The following is a 16,547-nucleotide window of genomic DNA, read 5'->3' on the forward strand; positions in this document are numbered from 1 at the left end:
TTGAACTGCCTTATTAGTTTGTTATACTTGTTAAATAACTTGTGCAAGTGCTATCAATGAAAGTAATTGTTGTTATAGCTTGAATTTATAAGTTTATAAAAACATAATAATTGGGGGCTTTTATATGAATAAGAAAAATAAGATTAAATTTGAAGATTTGAATTGTCTCATGCTTAAATATACTAAATCTAAGATTAACAAAATTTGCCTTATTTTTGTTAAAGGTGCAAAATAGTAAAGAAAATAACAAACTTAATAGTCTAAGTAGCTAAACAAGATGATTACTAAGAATAAGATCAATTATTACAGTTTCTGGAAGACTATCTAATTTATATTAAACAAACAAAATGGTACTAAATCTAAATCTAACAAAATTAAGTAAAACCGGACTTAGTCTACGTAGCTAAACGAGACAAATTCTGAGAATAATATTAGTTATTTTAGTCTTTTTAAATATACAAAATTCTAATAATAAGATTAATTATTAAGGCACAGAGATACTACATTATTCTTCATAAACTTACTAAATAGTACTATACATAAACCTAGTAAACTATAAATTGTATGAGTTTAACAAGATTAACTCTTAGAACAAGATTAGTTTTTACAGATTATCGAAGACTGTCTTTATCTTCTTAAATAATCAAAATAATACTTAATCTCAACCTAAAAAACTTAAGTAAAAAACCTGTATTATACTTAAGATAATGTACTTAATAATGTAATACAGATACTAAATAAACTTAGAAAATGACTATATTAGTCTACATGAATTTTAAAACTGCTAAACATTACATAATATTAACTTGTGTTCAATGAATCAAATTTATTTAAAACAAATAGGAATAACACGAATTATTATCACATTGTCTAAATGTTTATAATGTGACAAAAACGTCGAAACAAAATTAAAAACTAATTGAAAGATATTTCAATAATGAAAATATTTCATTATGCTATGTACAAAATTGAATTAACGTGCTTCTTTTATCATACAAAAAAAATGACTAAATTTAATTGCTAAAAACGCCAATCTTGAATTTTCTCGTAATTCAATTAAAACCGCAAAATAATATTTTGTTCAACACTACGTTATTAATAAGCGCAATATTAGATTTTATATCATTTAAATTTTGAAGATGGTTTTAATACGAAACCGGGAGGGAGCAACCAAAAACGATTACGCAAAAGTTTTATTATGTAATTAGCGTTGAGGAAATATGTATGAAATTAGCTTTTCTTTTAATATCCCAAAGTTTCCGTCTACTTGAACGTAATAGCTTCGAGTCTGAATACGCGAATAGCTCGCATATATACATACATTTTTTTTTTCTTGGTACTTCTCCAATTTCTTCATCCTTCTTTCCTCTCATTATTTATCCTGTAATAAAATTGGTTTTAAGTTGGTGAGTAGATTAAAAAATAATAAATGGGAATTGCTGGAACTTAAGCAGTTTTGAAACAAAGAAAGTTTGCACAGCAGCAGCAGCAGCCGCCGATCGAATAACGACCCTTAATGCTTTCCCTTTGTCGATTTCCTTCCGATTCCTACACTCATCTCTTTTATTATTTTTGCACCCTACGATTTCCACGTTTCTCGAGATAATATCGAGCCAGACCCTCCTCAGTCTCCAAGTCTCTATTGGAATGGATGAGATGGTCTGCTCGTGAAGTTCGAAGATGTGTTGAAATAAATATTATACACGTATCCCTTCGTCGTAGACCCTTTGACCGGATGCGCCTCCCTCCATCTTCGCTCCCGCAGATCCCGAACTTCTGAATTATTAATCCGTCCACTCCCAGCTCGTTTTATTTGCAGAGCTATGAAATTTTAATGGAAAATAAATAGGGCAGTGGGAAAGGGTGCATTTCGCTCTATGGAATTAGATAAGAATAGTTATAATAAAATCTATTATTGTTTGCTTTTCTGCATTGCAGACGACTAAGTTTTACTGTAACTGCTTGTTGGGGTGGAGGAGGACGAGGGTGGAGAAGTACGACCACCCTTTCAAATAATATTACGTACTTAGTCCCAGGCCCGAAAACGTGTAATGGGTCTGCAGGGCTGCGATTCCAAAACGGTTATTATTGCTACACAATCCTCCTACTCCGAAATATCTCATTACTGATAACACCGAAATAAGTGCATAAGTACGAACTAGTAATAACTTTACACTGTTTTGAACAATATTTTCTTCCCTCATTGATTTATTTTAGTTAATAACTTAAAACCATCCACATTTTCAATATTCATATTTATAAACTTCATTTTTATAGTAAATATACTACAGTTGTCACATACAACCAACACGTAATAAATAAACGTCTATGTACGTACTAAATGACGTACAAATATTCATACTAACGTACTATGAGAAATAAAAACACTTTTCTAATATTCAGAGTTACAAACTTCACTATTGATAGTAAATATTCTGTAGTTACCATGAGCAGTCAAAGAGTATTTAATGAATATTTATATACGTACTAACTAACATACAAATATTCATTAGACATAAAATCACTTTTCTAACATTCATATTTGCAAACTCTTTTATTTATTGTAAATATTCTATAGTTGCCGCATACTATTAACGCTCACTTAACGTAAATATATGTGTTATACTTATACACTTTCGTATTAACTAACGTCCAATATTCATACCAAGGTAAAATGACAAATAAAAAGACTTTTATAATGTTTATAGTTACAATATTCATTGTTGATATTAAATATTTTGTAGTTGCCATATATAATCTGCAGTTAATGAACGTCTGTATATTTAGGAGCGTACAAGTATCCACGTAAACGTACATTAACAAATAAAATTTTAAGAAAACACTTTTCTAATATTCGTATCTACAAACGTAGTAAATATTATGTTGTTATCATATGCGTCAGCTAAAGTACAAATATTCATATGAACAAACAAATAAAATCACATTTACAATATTCATAGTTACAAATTTCATTAATTTGTATAATTATACAGTTGTTGTTGTTACAATCAGCGCTCCCTTTTCGCATATTATAAATTCGTATATATACTAGCTAACGGACAAATATTCATACAAAGTGCAAAGATTTGTATACTTTTATACCATTATGGGATTTCAATCACTTAATGACATAATCAGTGAGAGTGTTTGGAAACCTTTATTCCTTTTCTAAACTATTACTAAGTTTCAAGTATATAAAAATGAATGCATTTTATTTATCATTTAATACATACATCTTGTTAAAAATATTATGTAACTAAAAATTGAATATTAAACTACATCTTAAAAAAAATATTAAAAACGAACATATTTAATTCACAATAAATATTTCATCAACACTTTAATTAAAAGAAAAAAAAATATATTTTTTTACAAAAAAATATTATTAAATTTTACGTAAAATTTATATTTACAAATAGATGTTTAGTATCAAACGAGACTACCATTTAATAAAAATGTAAAATATTCCCTTTGTAGACTTCAAACATATAGAAAAATATTTCCATGATCATGCTACTTTTTTTACATACATTGTTAAACCATTTATGGAATAATATTTGTAGCTGAACTCCGGTTTTTTACATGTCAATAAATTTGGTAAACAGACTGTATACATATGTTTTGTATAATTAATATGTATATTTATTAGGTCTACCATTTTCCATCAAATATACGTATCCATCAAATATACAAACGGATATTTGTACGTGATTATTTAGAATAACTATTTTAATAGTTTATTTTATCAACAGCATTCTTCAGCCTTTAGATATTTGGGTAGGATCATAAAACTTAGATAAAGAAACGGATGTATTTTCAACAAGATCAAAACTGATTTCCTTACATCCCATGCAGTCCCTTTTTACATTTTTGTATTATATAATTTAGTGGGCGACTCCGAATGATTAAGTCGCCCTACCCATGATTTTTGGGCGCCGGTTCGAATCTTGTGAGCCTTCTTGGTGTTTGCAGCAAAAGGGCCATCGTTCATCACAGATAGACAGTCAAATGAATGAGGTTCAGCATATAGTGAAGGCCAAGTAATTGTCTTAAGAATAGCAGCAGATTCACAGTCAAAGGAAATAATCACATAGCATCAATATACTAGTTAACCTACAAGATGACAGCCAACCAACAAAATCCACCGGGAAAGATTATTCATTTAATGTTAAACGCGATATTAAATTTACTCATTGATGAACAAATTGTGAATAAAATTAAACAACATAAAAAATATAATTTAGTTTTAGTTATGGGGCTGAACTGAGACGATAGTCTTAGTTAGAGGGTCCAACGTAGAAGATAATCTTAGTTGGAGTGTCAAAGGAAGAACACTGTCTTCCTAATTATTAACTTAAGAGGAGAATGTAACTCTTAGTTAATAATCCATGAGATCAACTATTGTATAGTTGACTTCTCAATAAAAACTCTGATATGTATAATAAAACTAATTAAGAATATTGCATTTAATATTGATAAACCCTTCTAAGACTCCACAACGATATATATGAAAAACAGAAGAATGAGGAAAAAAATCAGCGGAGTAGGATCAAGAAGGATCGATCGAGGGATGTTAGGTATTGGAATTGGGATAATCTGGGAAGGATATTTGGGTTACAGATTTTATTTATTAATGTATAACTGTTGCAATATATAATATTATATTATTATTAAGTTAATTATTATATAAATAAAATGCACACGTCTCTAATATAAATTGTTAAGTAATGAAAATAATAATTTTTATAGCAACAATAAATTATAAATTTAAGAAAAACTCAACACAATTGTACAAATAAGACTATAGGACTTAACATAAACATTATCCTTTATATTTGATTATTGAATTATTTCCTAAAGTAAACTTAATAAATCAAACTTTATAATACAAAATAAATGTATTAATAAACTATTGTAGATTATCCATATTGAATCAAATATGTGCTAAAACAGATTCTAATTTTTTATATATTAATGCAATATTTACAAAAATCTACATACCTCTTATTTGCATAATATCTGCTGTTTATAATTGCAGTGATTTCAATTATTTCTGAACCTCCTTCATATTTTGCATTATCAAGTAGAACGAATACGAAGTTTTAAATACCTTTAAATTAGAAAAAAGTATAATTGAAATGATTATATTAATACATTTAGAAATTATAATAAATAATAAATAACATAATACTAAAAATTATAGTATGTGAAATATATTTGTAAATAATATTACTTTTTGTTAAATTTGAGTATTTAAAAATAATATTTATTCTCAAACAATGTGAAATAAATTTGTAAAAAAATATTACAATTACAGAATTTTTATTTTAATGAATTAATATTGATTAAATGAATAATGAAATATATTTTACAGCCATATAGGCGCTAAATAAACTAAGTTTTAAATTAATAATTTAAATTTAATTATGTAGAATGTGTGCACTGCATTAGCATGCGAGCTTTGGGGCCAAAAGCGGAAAACGCAAAGCAGACTATATAATTTCAGATAAAAGTTAATAAAAATTTTATCGTTTCTGTAAAAAAAAATGTGTATGCTCACATACGCCGAGAAAAGTTTTGTTAACTTTTTCATTCCTAGTTCATACAACAGGAAAAAAAAAACATCGTGAATGTAAACTTTTGCGTAGCAAACTACAACACACTACTTGCAAGGATGAAACAAAAGTTTCGGGCATTTGGATTATATAAATGCATACATACATATTTATATGAATATTCACATGTATGTAATATGTGTGTTTGAATATGAGAGAAATATGTATGGAGTGGAAAAGGCCAGTGCATACGTACAATCCGGAATCATAAAAAATATAAATGGAAACTTGCAATAATGGCGAGCGCGCAACGAATTCGGAGAACAATGGTACTTGAATTCCTGAAAAGGGGAGTAGAAGGCGCTGAAAGTAACCACGAAGTCGTGTCCCCTAATATTGAGTTCGGTCATGCATTTATGGTATTCCAATTTTTGAATCCATGTATTCTAATGTACATACATATGCATTGTTTCATTACATAACAGAATATGTCCATTAGAATTAGTTAATTTTAGATTAATTTGTTGTACAAAATATTTACATTAAATATTAGGGTAAAATACGTTAATAATTATTTAAATCATATTATTATGCAATATTATTTGAAATTTATAAGGATGGAAAGTCTAAAAGAGAAAGAAAATACTTTTTTACTTATTTAGAATACAGTAGAACCTCGCTTAACGAGCAAAATGAATTGTGAGAAAAGTGACTTTAACGAGCGACGTTTTGCATAACGAGTGACCATGAGAAGAGAAGTCCCGGATTGCGCGTCTACTACATCATTTTTAATACCTGTGTACACATATAATGTGTATTTTTGAATATTTTTCACTATACGAGTAAAAATCCTGAAATTTTTGAAAGGATTAAACTCGTTAAGCAAGTTAAGTAGTTTACATAAGATACTAAATAAGTTGTGATCTTCTTAAATTGACTTAGGCAACATCAGCTTTAGTTCAGATAGTTGATACCTTCGTAAGTTAGGTTAAGTAATTCTATATAAGTGTCAGTTTTGTTAGGAGCGTTGGTATGATTGTAGTTTCTAAAATCAATACATGAGAAAATGTGTATCTGTTCAAATTGAAAGGTTTTAACATTCTAATGTACTATGGTATGTTAATCAATATAATCGTTTAAAATATATGCATTTCATTCAATTAACGAATTTTCATTAGTCGAAAATATGATTACAATAATTATATGTTATGCAATTAAAAGTAATGCCCCGAGTGAGGGTCGAACTCACGACCTTAAGATTATGAGACTTACGCGCTGCCTACTGCGCCATCGAGGCTATGGAAACGTCAAATGTCAATATATTTTTATTTTGACAGATGACAGTTGTCAATTTATCAATTGAATGAATATTTTACAATAGTATAAAATGCTTAGATATTTTATATGTTTTATGTTAAATATGTCAAAAATAAATATAAATTACCCGGCGCATCCACTATATTTGACATATACCTAGGTAGCGTGGCCGAGCGGTCTAAGGCGCTGGTTTAAGGCACCAGTCTCTTCGGAGGCGTGGGTTCGAATCCCACCGCTGCCAATAATTTTTATTATTCAATTTATCACTACGAAATATTGAAAAAAATAACATCTTACAAAAAAAAATATAAGTTGATAAAAAACGATTTATATTGAAAATTATATGAATGAAATTGCCAAAAATATGTAAATTTGTTATATTTATGATTTTTTTTGTAGGCTTATTTTCATATGGGTTTGAACTATATAATATAAGTTAAAATTCTATTTTTAAGAATCTTTTTGTAAACTTTAATGTTTGTCTTTCATTAAGTTGGAACTATAAATTTCAAATTTTTGTGATGATTTTGTTCAAAAAGGAACTTTACAAATAATATAAATAATAAAACATCAAAAAATAAACTAAGTACAATAAAATATTCACAAAAAAAAAATCAAATTGCCACAGGTTTTTCTGCCCACCAATGAATATATTATATATGAGAATATTTTATTTAAATTTATTAAGATTTTTCTCGGTTTTGTCTAAATAATATATTTATACTGTTTTGATGCTACTATTGTAAAATGCAGGTAATTTTGATTACATTTTATATATCCTTTATGTACTTCACATGTTTTATGTTACTTAATCAAAAGTAATGCCCCGAGTGAGGGTCGAACTCACGACCTTAAGATTATGAGACTTACGCGCTGCCTACTGCGCCATCGAGGCTATGAAAATGTCAAATGTCAACTAATTTCGTTTTTGTCAGGTGATAGTTGTCAATTGATCTATTTATTTCACATTTGACTATTTTATCTAGTTTATTTTCCGCTAAGAAATTTGACAAATTTTTAGTGGTATTTATTAAAAATGTCAAAAAATATTTGAATATATCCCGGCGCATCCACCATAATTGACATATACCAGGTAGCGTGGCCGAGCGGTCTAAGGCGCTGGTTTAAGGCACCAATCTCTTCGGAGGCGTGGGTTCGAATCCCACCGCTGCCAACTGTTTTGATATTACACAAACATGCATCATAATTTATATAGGACAATAATTATCACATATGTTAATAATTTAACTTTTTGAGCGGCTTATTCAAAATGTGGTACAATGCCCACATTTTGAACAGGCCTAGTGAGTCATTATTATAATTTTCTGAAAAATTTCCAGGAAAATCTTGAATTTGATAAGACAGTAGAAAATGTTTATGTTCAATCTATACCATCCGATATTTATTCAATTGACGAAGTTGTTTGATTATGGCTCCATTTGGGTTTATGAATTTTGGCTCCATTTTGTTTTTTGTAGATCTTTTGTAGATCCTTGAGGATAGTGTTCTCCAGAAGCACGAATAATGCTGGTGTGGTCCTCATCTTCGAGACCTTTTTGTATCTCTTGTACTCTTTTTCTGATCCTCTTCAACTTCTTCCGATGACCAGTCCTCTGGAAGGTTCTACATGACAAAGGCATGGTTCTTCTCATTCTCCCTCGAGAACGTATAAAATTTTGTTTTGTTTTCTTCAAGTGCTTTTAAAAGAGTTTTGTGATCTTCGATACTTTGGGTTCGAATAATTGTCATTTTTAGGAGGTCGGTTGTACATAACCATTACATCATTTTTTAATATTTGTTTACAGGTCATAATGAACTGCTGATCAGATTCATAGCAATGCTCTCCAACGATGATTGATAGGGATTTTTTCTTGTTTTTTGTTCTTCTTGGTTGGTTCTTAATTGTGTTCAGCTCGGGGGTGCTCCACTGCACAGGGTGAACTGAGATTACTATTCCATCGAGGCTATAAAAAATGTCAAAATATGACTACTGACTATAAACTATAAACCGAATCGTCAACGGACTCGGAGCCAGGACGACAGGGTGCAGATGAACTTTCTCACAGCGAGGTAAAGAAGGTCATCCTTAAGTCCGCGCACAGGAATATTCCTGGTGAAGACACTATCCAGAATATCATCCTGAGGAACTTGTCGAAGAAGGGCCTTGTCGCGTTGACGCATATCATGAACGGCACGCTGAAATCTGGTACATTGCTGACCTGATGGGTGATTTCGATACCAAAGCCAGGAAAGAATCCGCACCAACTAGCAAGCTACCGCCCAATCAGCCTTCTCGACAGCACAAGCAAAATATGCGAACGAACGACAACAACATCCTGATCAACGAGCAGCACGGATTCAGATCTTCGGATAGCTCGGTCCACCAGGTTGCGAGTCTCGCCAATGACATCTCCATTTAACGAGCAGAAATCCACCGCACTTGGACTCATAGACATAGAGAAAGCGTTCGACCAAATCTAAACAGACGGACTTCTCTACAAACTGATTAAGTACAAATTCTCAGAGCCACAAATTCGTCTCATGCACAGCTACCTCACAGATCGCCATGTGACAGTCAAGGGCAACGAGGATGTGAGCCCACCGAAAGAGGTAATTGCAGGAGTGCTTCAAGGGTCGGTGCTAGCTCCCGTGTTATTCACCCTGTACATCAACGACATTCCGAAGGGACACAACACGAATCTTGCACTCTTTGCAGATGATACAGTGGTGTACGGGATCTCGGCTATGATCAACATCGGGATCCAGAAAAAGGAAGTCGACATGCGGACCATCAACTACTTTGACAGGTAGAAAATCAGAATAAACTAGCTGACAAGACCGACGTGGGTGTATTCAACATCAACACATCACGAGAAAAAACAGCCTTCGTCTTCGGAAGGAAAATCCAACCGAGAGCTGCGATAGGCCTGGGGACCCACCTGGACAAGAGTCAGACCCACAAGGTACACATGAAGTAGACGGTAGCCAGACTATACGGACTGATGAGACAGCTCTACCTACTGATGGCACAGAGAAGCGGCATCGAGAGCAGCAACAAACTGCTAATATATAAGTCAATACACAGACCCATCATGATGTACGGCGACCCCGTCTGGTGCAGTGCCAGCGACACCAACTTCAAAATCCTTCAGGTATACCAAAACAAGTACCTGCGCCTTGCACTGAATAAGGACCGGTCTACAAGGATAGACGAATTGCACGAGGAAGCGAACATTCCTAGGATCTAGGACTACGCAAGGAAGCTGGCGCAGAACTTCTATACATATTTACCGAAAAAAGAATAAATGATTAAAAAAAAATCAAATCAAATTATTCAAAGATATCAGTTTCCGTGGTGTAGTGGTTATCACATCCGCGAAAGAGACACTAGAATCACCGACCTAGTGCTAGAAGCTGCTAACACGCGGAAGGTCCCCGGTTCGATCCCGGGCGGAAACAATTTTAATGATACCTAATGATATATAAACATAATTATCCAAATATATCATAATTAGATACATTAACGGCGCCGTGGCTTAGTTGGTTAAAGCGCCTGTCTAGTAAACAGGAGATCGGGAGTTCGAATCTCCCCGGGGCCTAGCAGTGATATTCACCAATGCAATTCTTTTAAGATATAAAATGTATCATAAAAAGAGATCTATCAAATTTATATTAATATATAAGCAGTCGTGGCCGAGCGGTTAAGGCGTCTGACTAGAAATCAGATTCCCTCTGGGAGCGTAGGTTCGAATCCTACCGACTGCGATGACACATTTTAAAAACAACATGATATCTAAAAATAAAGATATTTGTGTCAAATTATAATTAGAGCAAAAATTACTAAAATTCAAATCAAGAGTTTCTATGTTGTTATGTGCAGTTGAATATAACATTGATTATATCATTAAATTGATATCATCGAAATATCAAAAGAATGTGCGTTTCCATGGTTTAGTGAGTTTCTAATACATACGCTATCATACAGAAGGACCTATATTTTATGCTGAGTATAAAAATTTTGTTATAACAAACGTAATCATAAAATAAACAAAAAAATACCAAAATTTATGTATATCAAGGGGGCGTAGCTCAGATGGTAGAGCGCTCGCTTAGCATGCGAGAGGTACCGGGATCGATGCCCGGCGCCTCCACTTTTTAATGATATATCATATCAAATATTCGATGAGTCACGAAATTGATATCATCAATATATTTAAAGATATCAGTTTCCGTGGTGTAGTGGTTATCACATCCGCCTAACACGCGAAGGTCCCCGGTTCGATCCCGGGCGGAAAAACAATTTTAATGATACCTAATGATATATAAACATAATTATCCAGAATATATCATAATTAGATACATTAACGGCGCCGTGGCTTAGTTGGTTAAAGCGCCTGTCTAGTAAACAGGAGATCGGGAGTTCGAATCTCCCCGGGGCCTAGCAAGTGGTATCACCACATTTAATGCTTAACTTCTTTTAAGATACTAAAATGTATCATAAAAATGGATATATCAAGATTAATCTGAAGATATAAGCAGTCGTGGCCGAGCGGTTAAGGCGTCTGACTAGAAATCAGATTCCGGAGCGTAGGTTCGAATCCTACCGACTGCGATGACACATTTTAAACACAACATGATATCTAGAAATAAAGATATTTATGTCAAATTATAGTAAAGGCAAAAATTACTAAGATTCAAATCAAGACTTTCTATGGCATGTGCAGTTGAATATAACATTGACTATATCACTAAATTGATATCAACGAAATATAAAAAAATGTGCGTTTCTATGGCTAAGTAAGTTTCTAATACACACTCCTAACATACAAAAGTTCCTAGGTTCAGACCTACGTGTAAACAATTTTCTTATGAACCAAAGTATATCATAAAATAAACAAAAAAAAACAAAATTTATATATATCAAGGGGGCGTAGCTCAGATGGTAGAGCGCTCGCTTAGCATGCGAGAGGTACCGGGATCGATGCCCGGCGCCTCCACTTTTTAATGATATATCAAAACAAATATTCGATGAGTCACGACATTGATATCATAAATATATTTATAGATATCAGTTTCCGTGGTGTAGTGGTTATCACATCCGCCTAACACGCGGAAGGTCCCCGGTTCGATCCCGGGCGGAAACAATTTTAGTATTATCGAAAAGTATATCATAACAAAAACAAACAAAAATATCGAAATAAATTCAAAATAAGCATGCGGAGCGTTTGCTTACTCAGTGAATACACATTTTAATGAAATTTACATAAAGAATAATGAATGATTCAAGGAAATTGATATCATCAAAATATTTAAAGATATCAGTTTCCGTGGTGTAGTGGTTATCATAGCTTGTCATTCGAGGAATGCGGTTCTTGTCTAGCAACATAATTCTATCTAATGTTTTCGAAAAATATTTAGATTTCTGTTTAATACTTTAGTTATTATTTTAACTGTATAAAATAACGTCAATTTTTATATTTTTCTAAATTATAATATCATATAATTATTGTTAATAGAAACTATACTATAACTGCACTCAAACAAAACGAACCGTATTTAATGAGCAAGTTTCAAGGTACATTGATTGACTTTAGATTTATTTATAATTGAACAATTGTGTGTGAATTACTGGAATTAAAATTTATGCCCCGAGTGAGGCTCGAACTCACGACCTTAAGATTATGAGACTTACGCGCTGCCTACTGCGCCATCGAGGCTGTGGTATTATATAACATGAAACAGAATAATATCTGACAATTTGATTTGAAAAGTGATATAGTGATTTATCTAATAAATAGAAGTTATTAATCAGGACAGCCACTTATTAGGGACAAATCCTAAGGAACTGAAACAATACCCAGCAAATAACAAATGGAAATGGAACTTCGAGACAAATATACTAGTCCCGATGTGTCCCGATTAAGCGGAATCAACAGTAGATGGATTTTTACAAAATAATACATCATCCATCAAATTGAACAATATTAGATAAATTTTTCAGATTTTTTTCTAATTTCAACATATAAAGTATTAATGTTAAGTATATCAATAGGAAGATATAAATTTGGTTGATGGAAGGCATTAAGTTCAAAATGTATAAATAAAAATTCTATAATAAACAAATAATACATAAAAAAAATATTTTAAATAATCCTCTTGTACTAATTTCGTCCCTGCTAATATTTTTTATTTTAAATTTGAAAACAAAATAGAAACATTTAGTAATCATTTTATAAGAAACTTCAAATGTTGTCAACTTGTCTCATATATTTCAAACTTGATTCAAATTTTTGAAAATCCGTGACTTTTTTGATGAAACAATGCGGCTTTAGTCTATAATAGTTGTGTTCATATGCGATTGAAATGTGATATGAGTCTACTAGACTTTTTTAAGCAATCAATATCTTAAAAATGTCTCTTTTGTACCAAACTATCACCGATTGATATGATATGAATTTGTATTTCCAAATTTCAAATAATTTAGATATTTTTTTGGAATGAAAATAAAGAGAAACAAATAGTAATTATTTTATTAGAAACTTCAAATGTTGTCTGCTTGTCTCACATATTTCTAACTAGATTCAATTTTTAATGAATTATATGAAAATTGGAAGTAATTTTCAAATAATTTTGATATATTTTTATTGTTTTATAATAAAAATATAAATACATAAATTTCAATATCCCGGCGCATCCACCAACTTTGACATTTACTTAGTGTCTACTGCCGAATGAAACAGGCAGCGTGGCCGAGCGGTCTAAGGCGCTGGTTTAGGCACCAGTCTCTGGAGGCGTGGGTTCGAATCCCACCGCTGCAACCTTTTATTTTATAATTTAACAATAAAAAACAATAATAAAAAAAAGAATTCAATATTTTTATCCTTTCAACATTATGCCATAGTTTAATCTGTTCTAACATTTTTGTAAGTTGTATTGCTTGTCCAGGTGACTTATAACGATATTAGATTGTACACCTAATTTACCAAAACGAGGATCAAAATGAAACCACCTTAGAAATAAGTTATATTTCACGGATTTTACATTGTTTAACATATATTATCGGATCTGATCTTCGCAAAAATATTATAAACTCTCCCAGTTTTGGCATTGATTTTTTTTTTAATTTATCCGAAACTGAGCGATCAGTATCAAATTGACCTACTCGGTACTTTTTGAATTAATAGACTACAAAATTATTAATTATTATTAAGTAAATAGTTTCAACAAAGATAAATAAGTCTTTGAAGTAGTTAACTTTTTGCTTGGTTATTATTCTATGGAAATGTTTAATTTTGTTTTTTATTGTTCCAATAAATATTATGCAAGTAAGTTGTCTATTATGTGATTCAAAATAATGCCCCGAGTGAGGGTCGAACTCACGACCTTAAGATTATGAGACTTACGCGCTGCCTACTGCGCCATCGAGGCTATGAAAACGTCAAATGTCAATATTTTTTTATTTTGACAGATGACAGTTGTCAATTTATCAATTGAATGAATATTTTACAATTGTATAGAATCCTTACATATTGAATATGTTTTATGTTAAATATGTCAAAAATAAATATAAATTACCCGGCGCTTCCACCAATTTGACATATACCTAGGTAGCGTGGCCGAGCGGTCTAAGGCGCTGGTTTAAGGCACCAGTCTCTTCGGAGGCGTGGGTTCGAATCCCACCGCTGCCAACTATTTTAGTATTACATAAATTGGTTACATCGATTGATTGTATTAGATTTATATTCAAATTATAAATCAATTGAATTAACAAAATTAAAATAATTTATTTTTGTATTTATTATATTGTTCAAAACACTAATATTTTAAAGTTTTGTTTTAAAAATAGTAAAACAAATTCTGAAAAGTTGTCTACAGTACATTTTTATGAGTACGTGAAGAAACGTCACAATTAACCTTTCATGTTTTAATAATATTTTTCTTTGTCCTTGATAATATTCATAAAGTTAATTAGCATCTTAATTTATTTAAAACAGAAAATATTTTTTAATTCCTTTGTTAAATTAACCAAAACTCGTTTACTTAGCAGAGATAAATCCAGTAACCTTTTGATTATTTTAATTATTGCATATTGCGTATTTATAATTAGTTTATATTTAATTAAAAGTAATGCCCCGAGTGAGGGTCGAACTCACGACCTTAAGATTATGAGACTTACGCGCTGCCTACTGCGCCATCGAGGCTATAGAAATGTCATATGTCAAATAACTAGGGAATTGACAGTTTGTTTTCTTATTTCGAATAATCATGTCAAAATAGTATTAGTATTGTACTTCACCTGTATAATAATCATGAATAAAAATCATAGAGTGAAGATATTTACGTCTTATAGTACGAATGATTTTATATAAATCTGAAAAATATTACAAATATTGTCATTTGTTTAGATTATAAAAAAATAATTACTCGATACCAAGGTATGCTAGTAGGATACTTAAAAATGCAAACTAAAGATAAAATTATAGCCTTTACAACGAGCAGTCTATCACTTTTGTGTTTTTTGCTGTTTTCCTTGAATATGCCGTTAAAGTTGAAACTGAATTGTCTTTACGTTTTGTCTAACTACTCGATTACCTCCTAAGATCATCAAATATGTATTTTAAAGACATTTTTTAAAATTAGTATTTATACTATCTTGTAAATATCTCAAAAATTATAAAATTCTGATTTCAAGTCTTATTTCGTTAATAAAAGCATTTTGTAGTTTGTCTTCAAACAGAAAACCAATAATTTAGAGGTAGATTTAAATTGGAATAATTAATCAAAGGTATTAGATCGTAATAGGCTTAAAGCATATCGCGTGCAGCATTTTAAGCCAATAATGAGATCATATTAAAATCGAACGGGGATTTACTATGCAGGTCTGCCACAGCAACGCTATTACTAATTGGGTGCTCAGCGGGAAGAGAGATTTAAATCGGTGGGTGGTGATGGAGGTTGAGGGGGTTTTTGGTTTCAAAGAATCCCTTAAGCCGGAAATAAAAAGTGCAGCGTGTGAGTAATGAGCGAGAGGTAATTAAGTAACGGAGGAGTTCGGCGTCCCAATTAAGAGTCGCTTTGTTTGAAAATCCCGCCGAATCCATCACAATTAAAAGTTGATGCCAAAACAACTTACGGCCGTTACTGATCCCCTGTAGATTTCCAACATGCCACCCGCCTTCACGACGAATTCCTTCTGAGCCTTCATTACGCACAGCGTGATGCAACTGCGGAATTCTTTAGTTCCGTCCTCCCAACCGCTGAAGTAAAACGAATTGGGTATTTCCTCCATCTGAGTGATATAAAGAGAAACACGTCAAAGTGACAGGGTAATGTGGAAATGTGTTTGAAGGGATCTTACAGTTACCGTAAGCGAAGTCACCACGAAGCAGTACAGACTGAAGTGCACGTTCAGTACACATGTATAAGATGCACACAGTATTTTATTGCTCAGAGCTGAAAAACTTTTCGAGGACATACATGAAATTAAGATGAGGACAGAAATGGTATGGAGCTGCTCACTCGTTTATTATGATGAAGAGATTCATGCACGTTCCACCAACTGTTATTAAAAAGTTGATTGAAAAATCATAAAAATAATAAATTTGTATTTGTTTCTTTTCAGTTACATTTCAGGTGTTCAGAAACTATTCAGCATTCCTCTCCTCGGGCAATATT

General features: G+C 31.7%; 1 protein-coding gene and 17 non-coding genes across 18 annotated transcripts in view; 13 read left to right on the forward strand and 5 right to left on the reverse strand.

The window, feature by feature from the left end:
- The window catches only part of LOC108557575, a gene marked incomplete at its 5' end in the record, with an annotated part of 32,464 nt that extends 23,172 nt beyond the window's left edge, over positions 1–9,292 (forward strand). Inside the window, 2 exons of the mRNA XM_017914157.1 lie at positions 8,351–8,492; positions 9,003–9,292. Coding sequence (XP_017769646.1) covers positions 8,351–8,492; positions 9,003–9,292 — 432 coding nt within the window. The remainder of the gene's footprint in view (positions 1–8,350; positions 8,493–9,002) is intronic.
- Positions 6,780–6,852, reverse strand: Trnam-cau. The gene has a single exon. It is a non-coding gene; the product is annotated as a tRNA-Met (tRNA).
- Positions 7,032–7,113, forward strand: Trnal-aag. The gene has a single exon. It is a non-coding gene; the product is annotated as a tRNA-Leu (tRNA).
- Positions 7,695–7,767, reverse strand: Trnam-cau. The gene has a single exon. It is a non-coding gene; the product is annotated as a tRNA-Met (tRNA).
- Trnal-aag lies at positions 7,965–8,046 on the forward strand. Its single transcript has one exon. It is a non-coding gene; the product is annotated as a tRNA-Leu (tRNA).
- Positions 9,293–10,218: 926 nt separating the features above from the next.
- Positions 10,219–10,331, forward strand: Trnaf-aaa. The gene is made up of 2 exons: positions 10,219–10,253; positions 10,296–10,331. It is a non-coding gene; the product is annotated as a tRNA-Phe (tRNA).
- A 66-nt stretch (positions 10,332–10,397) lies between these two features.
- Positions 10,398–10,471, forward strand: Trnat-agu. Its single transcript has one exon. It is a non-coding gene; the product is annotated as a tRNA-Thr (tRNA).
- Positions 10,472–10,555: 84 nt separating this feature from the next.
- On the forward strand, positions 10,556–10,637 carry Trnas-aga. The gene has a single exon. It is a non-coding gene; the product is annotated as a tRNA-Ser (tRNA).
- A 313-nt stretch (positions 10,638–10,950) lies between these two features.
- Trnaa-agc lies at positions 10,951–11,023 on the forward strand. The gene has a single exon. It is a non-coding gene; the product is annotated as a tRNA-Ala (tRNA).
- Positions 11,024–11,097: 74 nt separating this feature from the next.
- Positions 11,098–11,169, forward strand: Trnav-aac. The gene has a single exon. It is a non-coding gene; the product is annotated as a tRNA-Val (tRNA).
- A 69-nt stretch (positions 11,170–11,238) lies between these two features.
- Positions 11,239–11,312, forward strand: Trnat-agu. Its single transcript has one exon. It is a non-coding gene; the product is annotated as a tRNA-Thr (tRNA).
- Positions 11,313–11,407: 95 nt separating this feature from the next.
- On the forward strand, positions 11,408–11,484 carry Trnas-aga. Its single transcript has one exon. It is a non-coding gene; the product is annotated as a tRNA-Ser (tRNA).
- Positions 11,485–11,796: 312 nt separating this feature from the next.
- On the forward strand, positions 11,797–11,869 carry Trnaa-agc. Its single transcript has one exon. It is a non-coding gene; the product is annotated as a tRNA-Ala (tRNA).
- A 74-nt stretch (positions 11,870–11,943) lies between these two features.
- Positions 11,944–12,016, forward strand: Trnav-aac. Its single transcript has one exon. It is a non-coding gene; the product is annotated as a tRNA-Val (tRNA).
- Positions 12,017–12,516: 500 nt separating this feature from the next.
- Positions 12,517–12,589, reverse strand: Trnam-cau. The gene has a single exon. It is a non-coding gene; the product is annotated as a tRNA-Met (tRNA).
- Positions 12,590–14,227: 1,638 nt separating this feature from the next.
- On the reverse strand, positions 14,228–14,300 carry Trnam-cau. The gene has a single exon. It is a non-coding gene; the product is annotated as a tRNA-Met (tRNA).
- Positions 14,301–14,478: 178 nt separating this feature from the next.
- On the forward strand, positions 14,479–14,560 carry Trnal-aag. Its single transcript has one exon. It is a non-coding gene; the product is annotated as a tRNA-Leu (tRNA).
- A 440-nt stretch (positions 14,561–15,000) lies between these two features.
- Trnam-cau lies at positions 15,001–15,073 on the reverse strand. The gene has a single exon. It is a non-coding gene; the product is annotated as a tRNA-Met (tRNA).
- Positions 15,074–16,547: the final 1,474 nt, after the last annotated feature.

The sequence above is a fragment of the Nicrophorus vespilloides genome, unplaced genomic scaffold, assembly GCF_001412225.1.
Source record: "Nicrophorus vespilloides isolate i.1.1-1 unplaced genomic scaffold, Nicve_v1.0, whole genome shotgun sequence".
Classification (NCBI taxonomy): domain Eukaryota; kingdom Metazoa; phylum Arthropoda; class Insecta; order Coleoptera; family Silphidae; genus Nicrophorus; species Nicrophorus vespilloides.